The sequence below is a fragment of the Arabidopsis lyrata genome (genome assembly GCF_000004255.2).
Source record: "Arabidopsis lyrata subsp. lyrata unplaced genomic scaffold ARALYscaffold_1, whole genome shotgun sequence".
NCBI lineage: Eukaryota > Viridiplantae > Streptophyta > Magnoliopsida > Brassicales > Brassicaceae > Arabidopsis > Arabidopsis lyrata.
This window is the reverse complement of record NW_003302555.1, coordinates 23430304-23451521: the sequence shown is the minus strand read 5'-3', so window position 1 is coordinate 23451521 and position 21218 is coordinate 23430304. Positions and strand designations below refer to the sequence as shown.

Here is a 21218-nt window from a genome sequence, read left to right as displayed (position 1 = left end):
CGTATCCGTATCCGGGATATCAGTCATTTTACTATCCGTATCCGTATCCGTTTTACCGAATATCCGTTTTTTCGGATAAAAAACCGGATATGGGTACGGATATTCGCGGATAACGGATATAAATCTCAGGCCTAGTATCTCTATTTAAGTTGTTCAAGATCCTCATAATGTACGTATTAAGTAACTCAAAATTTAAAATATAGATGGTTCTTTCCGAATGTTCAAACTACTATGGCACAGAGGCCCCGCCCAAAAGGAATGGTAGAGGGGCAATGGCCCAGAAGCCCATGTAAGTTTTAATGAAAAATTGAGAGAGTTCAAATATTTATTGATAGGGTTTTTCGGAAAAAAAAACCTCCAACTCGCCTATTTTCAAAATTTTACCTTTTATTTTCGAAAAATATAGCTTAATCATACGAACTCCAAAATAATACGCAATATAACCTTTATATGTATATTGTAAACATTTTTCCGTTCACATACATTAGTTTTTTAAAATTCTAAAAATAGATTTGAACTCTTCATCGCGAAGGTTTCGATTTGACATATTATTATTCAAAATTTTACGAACTTGACGGTAACGAATAAAGGTTACATTATGTATTATTTTGAACTTTGTATGATTAATTTGCATTTTTTGGAGATGAAAGGTAAAATTGCAAAAATGGACGAGTTTGAGGATTGTTTTACATAAAAATTCTTTTTTAAATCATATATATGAAAGTTGGCCAACTCTCTCCATCGTTCCGCCACGTCAGCAGTGGAGAGAGTGCCACGTGTCACATCAACATATTACATTTATGATTTAATTTAATTTAATTTAAATTTTAAATCATGCATTTGTTATTGTTTATGTGAAAAAATTACATTTTTTAACTTATTAATTAACTAATTTAATTTAGTTAGCTACTAAAGTATATCAAACTCATATATAATTAACTTATTTAAATTTAACTGTATAAATTGTATAAACTTATGCATAAAAATAAAATCAATGGAAGTTTAATTAAAATTTATAATTTTATTAAAGTATAAAAATTAAATAGTATGATATTAGAATTTATTTCATGTTTTCATAATATATATAGGATTAGTAACAATGAAAATTAGTTGAATTTACGGTTTATTTTAAGGCAAATATAAAATACTAAATCAATACTATTTTTTCGTTTATTTAAGAATACTTGAAAGATATTTTTTCAAGGTAAGTAATTGTACATAAGTGTTAAATAATTTAACTAAAATAAATAAACAAAAAATGAATGAATTATTTATCAAAATGATTATTAGAAAAAAATATATCAAAAAGATTATTTATCAAATTAATTCAGTCGATGTAAATTATTATAACTAATAAATTATGGATGGAAAAACCCACACGTTGTGCGGGTATTGGCCTAGTACACATAAAGGACCCAACTTTTTTGTAAGAAGAAGACTAAATAAAAAAATTGATTTAAAAAATGTCCAAATTTCACTTTTTAAAAACAAAAATTATATTAGTTTACTTAAAAAAATACATAAAAGGATCAAAAAAACTTTTTTCCCGAGGGACCCTATTTATGTTGGGCTGGGAAATATCATCTAATTATTTTGTACTAGATTTCAATTCATTTATTTTGGAAATTATTTTCTTCATTAATTAGCCCAAAAAACAATATCACACCAGCTGTAAAAAAAATAAAATAAAAAATAATATCACACCATTTAATCCTAGAGTTCAAAAAAAATCAATAGATATATTTAAGGATAATATTAGAAAGTAACCTTTGATAGAAAAGATATTAAAAAATAGTAATGGATCTATTTTTTTTTTGTTAGAAAATGACTATGGTCCCACGCTTTAGAGGATTTGTATTAACCAAAACACCCTCTTCAATTTACAAGCAGCAATCCGATTTGTTTGTTACAACCAAAATTATATCAGGGTGAAGAGTTACATCTAAACTTTCAATAGATCTGAAGAGAGAGAAATTCGACGGTAATAAGCAACGGAGAAGATCCGACAGCAAAAGTCTGACAATAAAAAAGAAACATATATCTAGTGGTAGAGAGAGAGAGAAACAATCCAGCGAAAGGAAGATAGAGAAACAATCCGGCGAAAGAGAGAGAAATCCGAAGAAAAAGAGATTTAAATCTCTCTGGATGGATATTTGCTTAGAAACACAGAGAAATCTGGTAGAGATCTAAAGAGAATGAGAGAGAAGATCTAAGTAATTTTACAAAAAAACATGAATTTTAGAAGAAAAAAAACATATTATCTAGAAAAAGTAATGTATTATTTAAAAAATACAGTTTTTAAAACAAAAATACATGTTAACTATGACAATAGCATAGTCGTCTGTCTTCAATTATGAGTTTCAGTGATAGAAAAAGGACCGGAGTTGCTAAAATATCATGGAATATGTAAAATTTACAAGGTAACTAACATAATACGTTTTATATAAAAAAAACTAATGTGTTTTTTAAAGCATAGTGTGATATATTGAAAGATAGTGAGGTAAACTAAAAAATAGCACGTTAAAAGTTAAAAATTAGTTGCATGAAATAAAATCATACGAAATTCAAAGAAAACTTCAAAAAACTTACAGATATCATCGGCGGTGAAAATCTCAAAGAAAGTGATCCGGTGAGAGAGAAAGAGATCTCCAATGATCTTAGTACAAATAACTAGTAACGAGAGAAATCAGTCAAAAAAAGTGTTGGACATTCACTGACGAAGAGCAAGAGAGAGAGACTAATTGGAATTTTGATGAACGTAAAAGAGCTTATACCGGAGCGGTGGTGGTGATTTTTTGGCGAGTGGTGGTTGTGTTTCATCATAGGTGATAATAGAGAATAGAACCTCGTCGTTTTAGTCTTTTAAAAGAAAGAGAAACAAGATATTTGTGCCATAGAAGAAAGAGAATGCTACAGTAGTTATGGTTATTTTCTTAATTTCTCTCCAGAATTTGGCTAGTTAGTGCATATTTCTTATATTTAAAATGTTATTAGTATTTCTTTGGGTATAAAATCTGTGAGTACACCAACAAAGAGAACCATATTGTTATGTTTTTTAGGCAAAGATAAGATAACCGTATTGTTAAAACTTAAAAAAAAAAAACAAACAATTTTATAACAAAAATATCACAAACAAACAGAATTCACTCAAAATTCTAATGAAAACTGTAAGCAACAGTTTCTTCCACAAACTAATTCCACAACCTTACCTTTAAACCAACGCTCAATCTCACTAACCGACAAAACCAAAATCCAAAATCGAAATCAAAATTCTCCTCTCCGCAGACGACGACGACGACCACCGGAGACTTTCGTGGATGGGCCAATCAACCTCCGCCGCCGGCAATTCCATCCTCAATCGACGACGAAGCAAATCGTTTTCTCTGAAATTTCCAATGGAATCGATAATCAAACCTGAGATTTCTCAACCTGACTACACATCGTGTTTACCTGACGAGTGCTTAGCTTTGGTGTTCCAGTTCTTAAACTCCGGTAATCGGAAAAGATGTGCTTTGGTTTGTCGACGGTGGATGATCGTTGAAGGACAGAATCGTTACCGTCTTTCTCTCCACGCTCGTTCAGATCTGATTACTTCGATTCCTTCTATCTTCTCTCGATTCGATTCCGTTACTAAGCTTTCATTGAAATGCGATCGTAGATCTGTGAGTATCGGTGACGAAGCGCTTGTTAAAATCTCTCTCCGGTGTCGGAATTTGAAGAGACTTAAGCTTAGAGCTTGCCGTGAGCTCACCGATGTAGGTATGGCTGCTTTTGCTGAGAATTGTAAAGATTTGAAGATTTTCTCTTGTGGATCTTGTGATTTTGGAGCTAAAGGTGTGAAAGCTGTGCTTGATCATTGCTCGAATCTCGAGGAGTTATCGATTAAGCGTCTTCGTGGATTCACTGATATAGCTCCGGAGTTGATTGGTCCTGGTGCTGCTGCTTCGTCTCTTAAGTCGATTTGCTTGAAGGAGCTTTATAATGGTCAATGTTTCGGTCCGGTGATTGTTGGTGCGAAGAATCTTAGGTCTTTGAAGCTTTTTAGGTGTTCTGGTGACTGGGACTTGCTTTTACAAGAGATGGCTGTTAAGGATCATGGTGTAGTGGAGATACATTTGGAACGGATGCAAGTGAGCGATGTAGCTCTTACTGCGATATCGAATTGTTCGAGTCTCGAGATTTTGCATCTTGTGAAGACACCGGAATGCACGAATTTTGGATTAGCTGCGATTGCAGAGAAGTGTAAGCATTTGAGAAAGCTACACATTGATGGTTGGAAAGCGAATTTGATTGGGGATGAAGGGCTTGTGGCTGTAGCTAGGTTTTGTTCTCAGTTACAGGAATTAGTACTGATTGGAGTGAATCCGACAACGCTAAGTTTAGGAATGTTGGCTGCGAAATGTCTGAATCTTGAAAGATTGGCACTTTGTGGTTGTGATACGTTTGGTGATCCTGAGCTTTCTTGTATTGCAGCGAAATGTCCGGCTCTAAGGAAATTATGTATCAAGAACTGTCCCATTTCGGATGTGGGAATCGAGAATCTTGCAAACGGATGCCCAGGTTTAACCAAAGTGAAAATCAAGAAATGCAAAGGAGTTCTGGGAGGGTGCGCAGACTGGTTAAGAACGGTTAGGCCTATGCTTTCAGTCAACGCAGACACCGTGGAACCAGAACATCAAGAAGAAGCAAGCAATGATGCTGTAGGAGGATTGCAAGAAAACGGAATCGAATTCCCTCAATTGAACAGCCAGATCATGGCACCAAGCATTGCTTCTAGCAGTAGAAGAAGCCGGTCAGGGTATTTCAAATCAGGCATTGGACTGTTCAGCGGAATGAGTCTAGTAGCTTGCACTTCGAGACAACGACGGGCAAGCAGGTGATTGATTGCGCTCAGCCAATTCTGTGTTCATTACTTGATCATGTTGTTTCTTACAAATGAAATTGTATATATATAGTAGTTGTTTGTTGCATTTCTCAGTTCCATATATCAATCTTTACTGGTCTATCAAGTCGCCAACATATCACATTCTCGATATGGATACCGGATATTCCTAAAGAGATATAAATCAGCATAAACCATTTAGCATCAACATAGCACCAAGTAATGCGCTTAACTTGAATACAAAAAAATTCACACATTACAGCATAGTGCGATTTAACAAGGCACACCACAAGATGATTTCATTTTAATCTTTCGCTAGTACATTCTTACACTTTCCTAGCAACTTTTACAAACCAAGACAGAGAAGTCCATATCTTGTGTCTCTTTAAGAAATTTACTTTCTGCAGAGAATCAAAAACTGGATATTTCTAAATAACATCAGGTAATGTGCTTAACTCCAATTAGAAAAAAAAAGATTCACACATCACAACATAGTGACTTAACAAAGTTAGAAGAAGATTTCTTTAGAGTCATTTGCTTATTAGTGAACCGGCCTAAACCTAGAATTAAGTTGTGTGTTAAAAACGTTAAGTATTTATTAAAGAGAGAAATTACTACCAGTTATAACCCAGCCTAGTGGCTTAACAAACAACACGGGTCGGGGTCTCGCAAGGGTTCGAGCAATACAATTGGTACCTTGAATGTGTAGGGATAGTAATTTCAACTCTCACAAAGAATTAACCTTTGGTGACCTCCGAAGTGAGGTAATCTAAATGACCTCTTTTGTAAAAAAATTTACTATATATCCTTTGTTTCTTGTGTTCTGTTTTGTGTCTTACACTTTCAATATATGTCTGTGATTACTTGCAGAGGTTGAGAGGGACGACTTAATAGTCTTAACAGCTTCTAAATTAGTCACTCTTGACGACTTGGTTCGTGACATGTCCTGAATTAGACCAGTGTTCTTGTAGTGTCGACCCTTCGATTCCTTTGATTTCAACTCTCCTAACACTCTGTCTCTCCATATTGTAGTAGTAAACATAAAATGGATGGGTCAAACGTCTTGAGTCTTGATGAAGCCCAAACAATTTCACATGTATCAGTTGTGCACATTGATTTTACTGCCCTCAAACCTGACTTTGGCAAAACAAAGAAGCGCGTCGACCATTTAACTTCCTTGGTGTCATAAGAACCCATATGATAGTCTGTTGCTACAACACTTTAGTTGTCACCAGATTTTTTAGGCTGAGGGAATGAGAAGAAGTGCCACTTGCTGCCAAATCTAAAGGTGAAAAAAAGACGCGGCAGAGACAACGAATTAAGTGTAGCAGTAGCAGTAGAAGATCAACAGTAAAAAGATCAAGATCAATGTCATAGACAACATCCATAAGCAACAACAATGAACATAAGTGGAAATATAGTAAGAATCATAAACGATCATCAAGTGAAGAAAACACTTCGAAACAAACCAGTGACAAGCCTGAAAGTTATTACAGAAACATCACATTCTCAACATGGTCTATGAAGGTGAAGTGTTCTTCGGGACGACCTTCTACTCCAATCAATAATTTTTCTTCAATTCCTTTAATTTCAACTCTTCTAAGACTCTTCCTCTCCACGTTGTAGTAGAAAATATAGAATGGACGGGTCCAACGACTTAGCACCCAAACAATTTCACCCTCATCAGTTGCCCAAATTGATTTTATTACCTCATGAGTTGTATTTGGCAAAAAAAGATATGCTTCGACCAGTGCCGGTCCGGTAAAATCCGAGGCCAAATACGAAAAAAAAATTGAGGCCTTTTTAAATAATAAAAATTGCTTAAAATTTTTTTTTACTAATTATGAGATATTTATAATTTTTATTTATAAATATTTTTTAATTTTTAGACATTGTTTGTTAATTTTGAGACTTTTTTACTAATTATGGGATATTTTTTATTAATTATGTGTTTTTTTACTAATATTAGAGTTTTTTGGTTAATTTTGAGACCTATTTAAAAAAAAAAAAAAAAAATTCTCCACAAAAAGGCCTCAAAAGTTTGAGGTCCCATACAAATGTTTCTCAAAAATGGGCACAGGGCCGGGCCTGGCTTCGACCATTGATCGTTCTTGCTATCATCTAGAACCAATAACTCATCATCACTACCAATAACATACACTCGAACACCTAACTTTCCCTTGTAGTTTATCAGAGTCGAAATGCAACGTAACTTACAACTATTGTCCATTTCTATAAACCTAAATTTCTCCGACCTAACATCAAAGCATGCTATCAAAGTAGTCATGTTGGACCAAGCTATGTAATACAAAACACCGTTGATGCATATCTCCTTGCTCTGCTTGTTAGGATAATGCATGCGGAATCAAACATTCGATCTTTCTCCACGATAGTTTTCCCTTACCTAATGTCAAAACTTGATGCTCTTTGGAGCTAGTTTGTCTTCTATAAATCGTCACGGTCATGCACAAAACCTTGAACTGTTTCTCGATGGGATCATACCCGAAAAAGCTTCTCAAATCAACATTCTTTGCTCTCACTTTAGGTAAAAGTAGGTGCTGACCCGTGCTAGGGTTACATATCACAGGAATCCTATCTATCTTTCCCTTTAACATTTGTTTATCATTCAGATAGAACAATCCATTGGCAGATAGACAAATTTCCTTGTACCAATCTCCAGAGAAACCCATATGGCAATCTGTTACTACAACACTTACGTGTTCATCAAGATTTCGAGGCTGAGGGGATGAGAAGAAGTGCCACTTGCTGTCGAATTCGACGGCGAACAAAAGACGCGGTCGAGACGATGAACTTGTCAGGAACAGTTCCGTGAAATCTTGACGTCGAAGTAAGGACGACCATTGCTTGGAGACACAACAACAAATTGCGATAGATTTCGACGATAATCTTGAGAGTATCTCGATAATGAGATCGATGGAAAACGTATTTGTGTTTTCATTTTCGCCTACATTCGTTGAGGTCGATGATTGTGTGTTACGTCGGACGATTTTACGGCGATCCATATTTGGCAAATTGTTCTGCTCTAGTCTCTCTAGGTATATAGTTCTACTTGAATACAAAAAACTGAGATTTAATTACTATAATCTTTTCAGAATCTTTTTTTTTTTTCTGGCAGATCTTTTTAAAATCTTTAGTTTCCTATTTAATCTTTTTTTTTTCCAAGTATTCATCAACTGAATTATGAGTTTATCCAAAGAATATCCTACAAGAAATCATCGTGTAACCGACGAACAAAACTGTTGATAATCCATCGGTTAGGCCCATAACCGACGATTTACGGACAAAATATGGTCATCAATCTACTTGCAGATGATAAAGGCGAATGACCATCTCTATAACCTCTATGTAGCGGCTGCTTAGCTGCATCTAACATACCAAAAAACCTTTGAGCTTCTAAATTTGGTTCCTCCACCGTAACTCTATCTTCACCCAGTGACTGCATATTTTTCCTATACACATCCTTCACCATGTGAATAGTCTCTACGCCAAAATCTACTTCCGTTCTATGTTCTTCTAGGCTATCTGCAACATATGGTTCGCTAGTACTAGCATAATCCAGTCTTTCTCCATGGAGAAACCAAAACTTGTAACCCTCCATAAATCCATTGCAATACAAGTGATTCCAAACTAAAACAATCCTAATATTGGGGGAATTCCGGCAAATAGAACATAGACATGTTAACTTACGAGTTTTCTTTTGCTCCGGGTTGCTGATTGTTTTGCTAAGTCCTCGGGGATAGAGACCAGTGGCGGAGCCAGATATTTGGTTTATAAGGGTCATTTATATTTAATTATATATTTATATTAAAAGATATATTGAAAATATAATAAAAATTATTGTTTAAATTGGGTAGAGAACATTTATTACCTAAAACAAAAACTAAATATATTTTTAATATAAATTTATATTGTAATATTTAAAATGCTTCCACTTTCAATAAAAGATACATGTATTCATATTTTTATATAAATTTTCGTTGTGTTAACTATTTTTCTTAAAATATATTTTTATCTAATCTATAGGAATCTATAGGAATATATTTTTCTTAAAATATATTTCGTTGTGTTATATTATGTAGGAATTTTGAAAAGAAGGTAAGAAAATATATAAAACAGGATATTTTATGAGGTAAGAAAAAATTAATATGCAAGAAAATGTTAGATATTTATAGTCTCTTCTTAAGAAACACAAAACAAAAATGAAAATGGAACTAATGTTAAATAAAAAAAATGAATATGAATGGGGTCAAAGGTAGGAGATGATCATATGGCATAGGGGTCAACATGAAAATTTTATACCAAAACAACTAATATTATTAAGTAAAATACTTTATAATTAAGAATTTTCAAATGTCATGGGGTCAATTGACCCCCCTCCCTATACATTGGCTCCGCCTCTGATAGAGACTATCCTGCTTTTGCGCAACTCATCTCGCATAGCAGCTGGTAGGTTACTCAATACTAAAGACCTTTTAGGTAATAGTATTAGGCGTCCTCCATCATCCTTATGCACTCTTCATCGTCCAAGAATTCAGGGTCGTCTAGTTGTACCTGTGTTGGTTTGGGTTTCTTTGGTACATATTCGTTCTTTGGTACATGTCTCTTTGGGCGATACTGATTCTGTTTAATATGCTTCTTCGTCATACTAGTATTCTAAACTGAAATCCTCTTGCTTTCATAAAGCATGTCAGAAGTTGAGTTGAAAGCTCCTTCTTGGGTTTCAGAACCGAAATAGATGAGAGAAGCTGTAGTAACATGAGCCATGGGTTAAGAGCCGCAAGGTTCTTAGGAACAGTACCAAAGAGCCTATCTGAGTCTATGAAACCAACACAAGTAAGTGTAATATGGTCAGCACAAACTGAAACAAAATTAATCAAAAGCTTAGTGTGAGGTCGAGCAGTTTGTCCGTTAGATTATCAAGTTTACTTAGTTAAGTGAAATAATATATGTTTACTAGATTTTTAAATGCTTTCAAACAATGAATATGTTTAAGTGAAATAATGTGTTTTGTTTAGCAAATTAACAATAAATAAACTTGAAAATATATGAACGGTAAATGAACGCACATAGTGAAAAGCTACATGAACATGGCAGTGCCTAGTAAAGAAAAAAATAAACATTCGCAGCCCTTGATTTTTATATAATACTAATGGGCATATTTACTGTTTCATATTTAATTCTTATATAGTTTACCGTAATAGTTTTTCTTTCTCGTGTGTTTAGAACACCACCAATATCCCGCATGCTCATATTTCAAAGCTTCTTTTTAATCAAATGTAGAATTTTAATACAAATAAATTGCCAATTACATAAATTTTTTCAAAATCTTTTAATTTTCTGCTCCTTATATCCTCGTGTAAACTCCAACATTTACTTCTCTTGTACTTCTGATCCATCCTTTTGATGACTAGATGTTCCACCACTGTATCCATTGATTGATGACAAACATTGCGGCAAAGAAGACAAGGACAGAATATTTCTGATGGATTACCCAAATTACTTGATGATTCAACCACAAACTTAGTTGCTCCTGTTTCATACTCAAGGCTATTCCTACAAGTTAACAAATAGTACCCATTACAAACTGAGAACAGTCAATCATAAAATGAAATCAATGCATATATGTAAGAACAAGTTAATACCTTGGCAACCAAACCCAAGCTTTATCCATTTCACAAGAGCTCCGACCAAATATGCATACAAGTAATTTTCATAGGCAGTCACTTTCAAAGCCAAAACAACAATACAAGTAATCTGATAGAACAATCATATACCTGATAGAGTTTGTTCTCTTCTGATTAACTCGAACTGCAACAGAAAAAGCAAAAATAGAAATCAATTAAACTCAAATCAATAAATCTACAAATCCAAACAAAATTTAAAAGAAATCGATTTCATTATTAGTCTTTGATTTGGCTCTGTTTACCTTCTCTTGGGTGTTGACTCCTTCAATCTGGACAAGTGATGTGTTTGGATACTGGTTCGACTACGACCTGCACATTGAAGTAAATGTCAGACCAGATCTAGTTTCAAATTGTTAGGACTCGTTCAAACATAACTCAGTTAACAAGGAAGATGTGAAAGATACACAAAGCACTCAAAGCAGTTCAAAGAACATGTAGATACAGTCTCAAATATGTGTAAGCGATTCTACCTAAATCCTCAAATCCCTAAATCCCCAAATTCTAAATCCTCAAATTCCTAAATCGACCAAACCCAAACCCAAATCGTCATCTCGCAGCTCTCTCTCTACAAATCAAGAACAAATTTGTGATTAAGTGGGATTTACCTTCGATTTAGTGGGATTCCCAAACAGATCGAGCATACAAGGAAGATGGGAAAACCTAAGGAAGATGCGGAGAGAGCAAAGAGGTTGAAATTTTTCGGAAATTTGTGTTTTGTGTCTGTCGGAGATAGCAAAGAGGAGAGAAAGAGGAAACCCTAAAAATTGAAGAGTAAAGTCGACAAAGATGAGCTAAGGGGAAAAAGAAAAGTAATGCCCAAAAATATTTCTAAGTCTAATAGCGGGAATGGGAAATTTTTAGCGCCCAACCCTTTCAATAGCGTTTTAATATGGTAATGCTATTAAATATACTTCCGCGTCATAGTAAAAATTGTGAAACACTATCCATAGCGTTTCAACAAGGTAGAAACGCTATTGAAAGTTCAGAGGTCCTCTAACAATAGCAGAATGACTACAAACGCTATTGTATAGTGCTATTAAAACCCGATATTCCTGTAGTGCCCATGCTCATATTTCAAAGTTTCTTTTTAATCAAATGTAGAGTTTTAATACAAATAAATTGCCAATTACATAAATTTTTTCAAAATCTTTTATTTTTCTGCTCCTTGCATTCAAAAAGTTGTGACAAAAAAATGCAATGAAATATAGCGAAGAGATGTAACCTTAAATGAATAGATACAATTATACAGACAATCGTAAACTGAAAAAATACGACTATAATTGAACAAATAGAACTGTCCCGAAAAGATAACCGTTAATATTTTAATTAAACGATGCGATAAAAAAAACACAATGGAGAAAAAATAACCGTCAATATTTTAACTAAAAGTTGCGATAAACAGACACAAACAAAAAAGTAACCATCGATATTTTAACAGAAAGTTGCGATAAAAAGACATAACCGAAAAATAACCGTCAAAGGAAAAAAGTAACCGTCAATATTATAATGAAGCGTTACGATAGAAAAACACAACAGCGAAAAAATAACTGTCAATCTACTTGCAGATGATAAAGGCGAATGACCATCTGTACAACCTCTATATAGCGGCTGCATAGCTGCATCTAACATACCAAAAAACCTTTGAGCTTCTAAATTTGGTTCATCTACCGTATCTCTATCTTCTCCCAGTGACTGCATATTTTCCCTATACACATCATTCACCATGTGAATAGTCTCTACACCAAAATCTACTTCTGTTCTATGTTCTTCTAGGCTATCTGCAACATATGGTTCGCTAGTACTAGCATAATCTGGTCTTTCTCCATGGAAAAACCAAAACTTGTAACCCTCCATAAATCCATTGCAATACAAGTGATTCCAAACTAAATCAATTCTAATTTTGTGGGAATTCCGGCAAATAGAACATGGACATGTTAACTTACGGGTTTTTGTGGCTTCGGGTTACTGACAAGCTAATTCCATGAACTCTCCTACACCTCTTGCATATTCGTCCTTCAATAAAGTCGACTCGAGATCGTACTTTGATTCGTCCATCCACGATCGAAAATAAGAGAGAGAGTGTATTGATGTATATTTATAGAGAGTGATTGTTGTTGAGAGAGAGTGTATTGATGTATATTTATAGACAAATTGGTTCTGACCTCGTCGGTAATCCGTTGGTAAACGGCTATAAACAGCTACATTAACGGTAATATGAAATGACAGATACCTGATGGACTATTGATTGATACCCGAACGGTTATAATTCCGTCGGTATTCTATCGGTAATTTTGGAATATTCCCGACGAATATTATCCGACGGATTCCTGACGAAACAAATTAATCCGTCGCTATTCCGTCGGTAATTTTGGAAAACTCCCGACAAACTTATATTCCGTCGTTATTCTGTCTGTTTTCTGTCTGTAAAAACCGACGGATATGAGTTCGTTACTAAATTCGTTGGTTTTTCCAATATAATTTTCTTGTAGTGAGATATCCTCAATTTTACTATAATCTTTTTAAAAATATTGAATTGGCCCTCGATGAGATTCTAAAATCATTTTTAAATATGAATAAATTAAAATTTTACATCCTATATACAGCCTCGGTCCAACCATTTCAAAGGCTTTAGTGCAAGAAAAAAAAATTCCCAATATTAATTTAAATAAATTATTTGGACTTCTTAAAGAAAAAAGTGATGGGCCTCTTCTTATAAGATTTACACAAAATATTTGAAATTTTTTTGTCCAAATTTATATTAGAATCTCATTTTTGGGTCAAAATTTTTCTTTTTTAGTTTACAAAATTAGACCTTTTTTGTTTAAAAACTTTTTTAAAAAAGCTAATGAGCCTTAGACAGTTGCACTTCTGCCTACCTTTTTTGTTACAAAATTCGTATCACTAATCGAATCAACTATCGCATATACGAATAAAGAGTGTACATATAAGTGAGTGGTAGAATTAAACCAGAATACTTTGTAGGTTAATAATGTTAATATTCAAGTGGTGACTAAGACGATTGACATCCGAAAAAGAGATAAGAAAATGGAAGATGGAAGCTGATGGGGTTTTTGTCGGCCAATATTTGGGTTTATCTTTAACCCATTACTCCACGTGTCCTCTCTTTTGTTCTTTCTTAAGTGACGTGTCTTTGTTATAACTTAATTAACACTTAAGTTCCACAAATACATTTGACTCTTTGGTATTATCTATCAAACCATAGAATCTTTTTCTGATAGTACTTGTTAATTGTTGTTGTAAAGCTTTTCTTGACCGTCCTCTCTAGGCAAAGAATATATAGAAACGTAAACATCATCGAATCAAACAAATTTTGTTCACTGTTTTTTGGGTTTAATATAAATCTAATCAAAACTGCGAAAATGAGCATAGATTAAATGATTAAACGAACATGTTCATATTCTTTCACGGTTGCACCAATATTATGATGAATCAAATTAAACTAAAACCAATATATTTGAATAAAAGGAAGCATTTAACTTAAAATAATAAATCCTTTTTTTTTTGGGCACACTTAAAATAATATATCTTATAAGTTTATGTGGTCCTGTAATACAAACATACAAGTCTCTGTCATACCAAAGCACGGGTATTTGTCCTTAATAAGCAACTTTGGAATAATATACTATGAAATAATAATTAATAGTCTATGACAATAAAATATTTATTAAGAGTTTGAATGATTGAATCAAATAGTTAAGTTTATAAACTGTCAATGGGTAAATTTGAGACTGCATCACGGGTAGTAATCGACCCATGTTTTTAAATAGGATACGAGAGAAATATTTTGTATTTTAATTTGGATAAATATCATTTCATGCAAACAATTTGAACCATCGCCATGGGTATATACATAAACATAGAGATAATATTTGATTATTTTTTTTTTGTCAAAGGAGATAATATTTGATTCGAGTTAAGTATTAGTAAACTAAAACGAAAATCAATTTGGTTTGGAAAATTACTCGGCTTTGAGTTCCCTTCATTTCTTTTTCGTTTTTCCTAATTTCATGAAATGTTTTACAAGATACACTCATTTATATAGAGATGAACTAAACATACGTTTTGAAATTTAAATAATGAAAAATTGTAAGTAATAATTTTAAAGATAAAACTGAATTTAATAAACTAAAGATATACAAATGTTGATCATTTTAAAGAGTTCTTGATTTCTTTAAAATTAGGTTTTCGTGACTTTTTGTAATTTTTGTTTGTTATCTCAAACACTTGATCTCGATCAATTTCAGTCGGTCTCCTAACCCTCCATGCATGACAAATTCAGTGATAAATTTAGTAAAGAGATAACAAATGAGACGTACGAGGTTACTTGGCAATTTCTACAAAACCAATATTTATGTCGGCCATAGTTAATATTTAATATTGTCACCGTACTTTATAAACTTCCACTGCCCCCAAAAGTTTGTCTTTTATCAATGGAAAGAGAACAAGAAGAGTCTACGATGCGAAAGAGAAGGCAGCCACCTCAAGAAGAAATGGCTAGCCACGTGGCTACAAGGAAGCCGTACAGAGGGATACGGAGGAGGAAGTGGGGCAAGTGGGTGGCTGAGATTCGTGAGCCTAACAAACGTTCACGTCTTTGGCTCGGCTCATACACAACCGATGTCGCCGCCGCTAGAGCCTACGACGTCGCCGTCTTCTACCTCCGTGGTCCCTCCGCGCGCCTCAACTTCCCCGATCTTCTCTTACAAGAGGAGGACCACCGATTGGCCGCCGCCACCGCGGACATGCCCGCAGCTCTTATACGGGAAAAGGCGGCGGAAGTCGGTGCTAGAGTCGACGCTCTCCTTGCATCCGCCGCTCCTTCGACGGCTGACTCCTCTCCGCCGGTAATAAAACCCGATTTGAATCAAATACCCGAATCCGGAGATATATAGTCAAATTTTACACATGTAGTTTGTTTTGTTTGTTTAGGAGATTACATTTACATACAAGATACACATAAATACATGAAAATATATAGATGTATACATGCATAAAAATTATATATGTATCAAAAATTGTTATAGATTCTGTCATTCTGATTAGGTTTTTGTTTTTCGATAAAACTGTAATTAGTTGCCCGGAGACAAAACCGGCTAAGAGCAATCCATGGGAAGCGAGTTTTAGTTCAAGTTGTAATATTAATGATGCATATTAATTTTTAGGTAACTTTGTTTAAGAATTTGTGATTCGTGTCCTCTTCCTATTTTACCAATGTTTAAACTTCAAATTTTTTGATATTATAAGCTTGATGTGATTATTGGATCCGTAATCCAAATATATATGTTTAATTACGTTATCTTGAGGATATTGGTAGAGAACTTCATCCGAAAACTTGTACTTTACATTAAAGAAAATTCTCTTTATGTGCTTTCAAAGTTAGTTAATCAATGAATTAAAGTATTTTATATTATGATTTGCCAATATTCAATGATTCGCATAAGGCGTGTAAGAAAACCATTAGTTTGTTTTTTTTTTTTTTTTTTTAAGAAAGTCAAAATTAGCATAAAAATTTTCTATTTTTTTTGTTTAATTGTGAAATTGATTGATCATGAGTGGAGAAAATATTTACAAGAGTAAAGCCATCTCCAAGAAACAATGATGGCCGTATAAAAAGGACTTACTAAACTTTGCCTATAAACGATGACAACAATATTTAAAAACAGGGCTCAAGAATCTCCCGAGCCGGTGATCATGGTTGTGAGAGTACTATGCCAATCTGGATCTTGCCGTTGGTGAAGTAGACGTCCTGCAACTTCCGACCATATCATGGAAGAGAAGGGACACGCAAAAACAGGTGATCACGGTTGTTCATGTCCCCAGCTTCGCATACGCATCCCTGTTGCAAGTCGATCACACACTGCTAACCAAGTGATGAACCCACATCGAGGTATACCTTGTTTGAACCAAACTACTTTACTCCAATCTTTTTGAGGAGAATGGCTTCTAAGTTGATCCCACTTATGTTTTGGTTGAGAAAATATGTTTGTAATCATCTTGGCTAAGCCTCCATGCCTCCATAAATAAATATCCGGACCATTGGATGAAGTGGGTAGGGGCTGAGCGCGTAGCTGCTCAGTGATCGGAACCGTGTGCGCTACTCTCGTCCTCCGCACCCTCCAGCCATGTTGGCCTAAAGCTTCTTTAACTGTAGCCGTAATTGAGATCCCTAGGAATCTCGGCCCTGCTTCATCCGTGAGGTCTATGAGCCTCCCCATAGGGAGCCAGTGATCCAGCCAAAATGAAACGGAGACACCATCATTCACCTCTGCCCGTAGAAATGTTCGTATTTCATCTCTTAGCTTTAGTAATTTCGGCCATATCCATGAACCCAGAGTTGTATCGACACAAGAAAACATTTTTTCTATTATGATCAAAACTAACTTTTATTTTATAAAATACATTATTTTTAAAATAATAAAATCTTTTTTTTTATGAGTTAAAAACTGAAATAATTAATATTTAATACAATGTGTATATTAAAATCTATTAACTAAAAAAAAATGTTCTACCTAGCTAGGTTGCTTGATAACAATGTTAATCTATTATATTAAAAGAGTGTCTAGTTAAGTGTGTATTGTATGTGCGGATGAAGTAGCAATAAAGAGCAAAAAGTAAACGACACAAGAAATTTGTTAACGAGATTCAGATTTTTCTACTTCCCGGAACCAAGTCCAGATTTCGAATTCACTAGAACAAGAAAGCAAATACAACCAATTTGCAAACGCATAAATCAAGCAGACCCCTCTTGAATTACAGTTCTCTTCTATTACATGAACTCTTAAAGATAATATCTACCCTTAACTAAACTCCTCCTGAGTCTAGATTTAATCAGGATAACCTAATCTTGAGCTAAACTTCTCTTGAGCCTAAACTTCAAAACAAAACCACTTGATCACACAAGCACCAAACCGCAAAACTAAATTACACACAATCTCACATAAAGCTCTCAATGATATTTCTTTATGTTTCAGCTCTCCTGCTTCTCAAAGACGTCCACAACTGCTCATTATATAGCCAACACGAATTCCTATCATCATAGGAAAAGGTTTCTGATACTAGGTTTTTACTATGAATTACCCTAATATACTTTCATGTCATTGCAGTATAAGAGGTTATCATTCCAATCAGGTGCTTTTACTATCAATCAAGATATGCTCAAAAAAAACTAAGTCAAGCCAGGCATGATATTGTTTTGTTATCTAGCAATCCTAAGCGATCATGCATAAACGATAAAACTACAGAACATGAGTGATCATGCATAAAGAGAAATAACTATCAATACTAAACAACAATAAGCAAGTAAGCAACAGGTAAAGAGATAAGTAAATCAAATGAGATAAAAGGTCCTGAGGATAGGGTAATCGATTATAGCAGTCTCCTTAGTCTACTTAGGTGGTTAACAATCCAAACAGGTTATCCCTAGACAATAGATTCAACTACAGACCAATTCACTCTCACGACAGAGATCCTCAAGCAATACCAGTTCCAGACCTAATCATCATTAGCGAAATCTAGCAAAGCAGGCAATAAGATTCAATCTAATATAGTCAATAAATATTAATCTTTTGGGCTAGAGTATGAAAATCTCTGGAGTAGTTGGGTCAGACATTTCATCGAACACCTTGTGGACGTGGAAATGTCTGGGCTCAAATCCCAGTTGATCAGAAAGGAATAAGCATTAAGTACTACTAATCTAGAAGGGATTCAAACAATTCTACACTTAACCACCTAAATAAACCAAGGATTCCACACCTAATCTATCTCATCCTCAAGAACCCTAATCACTACTCAGACATGCTCAAGAAACCAAACCCAGAAAATTGCACAAACCCAGAAATCGATAAAAACTTCATATGTTATAGATCAAGATGAGATAAACAACTTTGAAGAAGAAAGTAATTGCAAAAACTCAAAGGATCAAAAAGAATTTGGATTACAAAAGTTTGCAGAAAATATTGTTCAGTGGCTAAAAAACGAGATCCTTTGGAAAAAACCCTAAGAGGTCTATTTATAGCAAAAGTAGAAAACCCTAGTACACAAAACGAAAAAAATACAAAGTCGGTTTAAGGTCTACTCGACTTGGTACTCGAGTGGTATTGGTCGAGTAGACCATTCTTCAAAGGTTGCGCCTTTAAGTCATGTGCTCGAGCGAAGCTCCTGAGTGGTGGTCGAGGTCCCTGGTCGAGTGCTTTGGTCGAGTAGGTTGGTCTGGTCTCTATGCAGCTGCTCGAGTACTCTGCTCTGGCACTGGTCGAGTAGCTTGGTCTTGCACTGCTCTAGTAGGTTGCTCTGGCACTGCTCCTCAATACTTGAAAATGCCTGATACAACTCGAAAAATGCAAGAATGCATGCAATGGTTATGTAGAATGATCCTAAATACACAAGTAATGCTAATTGATGCAAAGTGACTGTAAATGACATGAACCAAGAGTAAAACTAGACTAAATGAGAGATAAATGCATGGTAAAAACTAGTAAAATATAGACATATCAGTTTCCAAATTCCATAAGCAAATTATGAAGTAAATAAACTATTCTCAAAGATGTATAAGATTATTTGTTTTTTGTTTTTTTTGTCAACCACACATTAATTAATAAATAATTCCTTGATTAGTTGCCCAATTAGGAGGAGAAAAGTCAACAAAAGTAACTTCAGAAAATAAAAGTCTAGAAGAACGGGTTAAGAAGTCTGCGATTGTTTGTTATTTAAGTAGAAAATAAATTATCATTTTCAATCATTTTATGGATAAAACGAATTTCAATACGAAAAATCGCTGATTTTAATAGAATAATAAAATATTTGATGTTTCTTAATATTCCAGATTTTGATTAATCTATATAGATTAGCAATCTCAATAAATGCTTTTGCACTTCTGAACGGTTGTGTCTTTTTATCGCAACATTTCGTTTAAATATTTACGGTTATTTTTTTTTGTGTCTTTTTATCGCATCTTTTCGTTGACATATTTACAGTTATTTTTCTACAGTTGTATCTTTTTATCGCATCTCTTCGTTAACATATTTAATAGTTATATTTGTTCAATTACAGTCGTATCTTTTCAGCTTACGGGTTGTATCTTCATAGTTGCATCTATTCATTTAAAATTACATCTCATATTATTTAGATTTGAATTTTGGTTTTGTAACTAAAATATATATTTTACGGTTGTTTTTTTTTTCAAAAAATTGTAATCTGAATAAATATTTTCTACGATGGCATCTTTTTTATCTTAACACCTCATAAACAATTGTGATTGTTTAGTTGAACCAGTGAACATTTTGGCTTATCTGATTAACCGTTGTAACCTTTGATTTATTTGATGAACCGTTACAATATTTGATATATTAGATGAACCATTGCAACTTGAATTTATTTGATCAATTATTACAACATTAAGTATATTTGATGAACCGTTGCAACAATGCCTTTGTAATACATTTTTGAGAGCATAAACTAAAGCCTTTTTTTTTAACAAAGCATTAACTAAAGTTATATGTGTTCATTTAAATTATATCAAACACAATATTTATAAAATATCAAATCTATATCTTAATTATAATTAAAAATAATTTTTAAATTAACCAAAAATAATTAGTAAAAAACTAAAATATAATCCACAAAGAAATTTGGAAATCCAAAATTGTCTTAATCAAGTAATCGAAAGTTCATTTCTATAGCCTCATTTTGTTTCAAATATTTTGTGTCTTCACATATGATTACTTGCATTAAAATCTATAAGGAAATATGTAATATTAAACTAATATTAAAAAATTATGTTGTTATTTTGAACTTCACTATTCTTTATCTATTGGTTAAAAACTATGCTAAATGAAATTTTTTTATATATGTTAAAATCTAATTGAGAAAACATGTAAAATTAGCATATGCAAATATATATTTGTTTTTGTTTGTTTGAAAAGAAAAGTCAAACAAACTTTTAGATATAAACATGTAAATTATATGTAATACTTTTTAATTAGTTTTCTTACTTGTTTAAAAAAGGTTAATTTTTTGACATATGTCAATATATGATCGATATACTTGACACATGTCGTAATTATCTTAACTACTAACGTTGAAACAAATAACTATATAGTACGATATGTTTAAAAAAACATTAGTTTTCCTATTTTGTTAAGGAAAATAAGTTAATTTGTTTTTTGACATGTATCAACATCTGATCGAGTACTCGACATGTGTTGTTGTCATGTTAATATTATAAGAACCGTAAATGAAACAAAAAAATAAGCTTTGAAAAATATAATAATATTACCGTGAAAATATATCTATTACATATTTCAAAGAAAACGTTTTTGAATATATCTATTATTTTTGTTATCTTTTTTAAATTAGTAGTTGAGAAATATTTCTTTACCTTTTTTTAAATCTAAGTATATTTTTTTTATTTGGAATTTTCTATTTTTGTGTTAACATAATGTCAAAATCTAATTGGTTGAAATTGTTTATACATGTCAAAATCTTATCGAGATACATGACACGAGTCTCAATCATATGAGTTACGAAATTTGAAAAGCATAATTTATATAATAAGATATCAATGTTGTTAGTTGTTTTTCTTTTATTTCAATTCAAAATATTATACAATATCA

At 33.3% G+C, this 21218-nt stretch overlaps 3 protein-coding genes and 1 long non-coding RNA gene across 6 annotated transcripts; 2 read left to right on the top strand and 2 right to left on the bottom strand.

Moving 5' to 3' along the window:
- The first annotated feature begins 3135 nt into the window (after nt 1-3135).
- On the top strand, nt 3136-5019 carry LOC9327396 (F-box protein At1g47056). Its single transcript, XM_002893985.2, has one exon. The coding sequence runs from the start codon at nt 3318-3320 to the stop codon at nt 4878-4880; it is 1563 nt and encodes a 520-aa protein (XP_002894031.1). The 5' UTR covers nt 3136-3317; the 3' UTR covers nt 4881-5019.
- A 1303-nt stretch (nt 5020-6322) lies between these two features.
- Nucleotides 6323-8650, bottom strand: LOC9327395 (putative F-box protein At1g46840). Its single transcript, XM_021010503.1, is given in 3 exon segments — nt 6323-6362; nt 6961-7241; nt 7243-8650. Coding segments are annotated over 3 exon segments (984 nt in total). The 5' UTR covers nt 7906-8650.
- A 1738-nt stretch (nt 8651-10388) lies between these two features.
- Nucleotides 10389-11242, bottom strand: LOC9330092. 2 transcript variants are annotated; one of them, XR_002329698.1, is made up of 4 exons: nt 11193-11242; nt 10830-10896; nt 10678-10711; nt 10389-10584 (listed from the first exon to the last, which is right to left on the bottom strand). It is a non-coding gene; the product is annotated as an uncharacterized LOC9330092 (long non-coding RNA). The 2 variants fall into 2 exon arrangements; XR_002329697.1 differs by lacking the exon at nt 10389-10584 and having other exon boundaries at nt 10614-10711.
- A 3511-nt stretch (nt 11243-14753) lies between these two features.
- Nucleotides 14754-17006, top strand: LOC9330091 (ethylene-responsive transcription factor RAP2-1). 2 transcript variants are annotated; one of them, XM_021014709.1, is made up of 2 exons: nt 14754-15452; nt 16272-17006. In XM_021014709.1, exons 1-2 carry the CDS (start codon nt 15039-15041, stop codon nt 16347-16349), a joined length of 492 nt encoding a protein of 163 aa, XP_020870368.1. In that variant the 5' UTR covers nt 14754-15038; the 3' UTR covers nt 16350-17006. The 2 variants fall into 2 exon arrangements, with proteins under 2 accessions (XP_020870368.1, XP_002894030.2); XM_002893984.2 differs by lacking the exon at nt 16272-17006 and adding an exon at nt 15682-15902 and having other exon boundaries at nt 14756-15452.
- The last annotated feature ends 4212 nt before the right edge of the window (nt 17007-21218 follow it).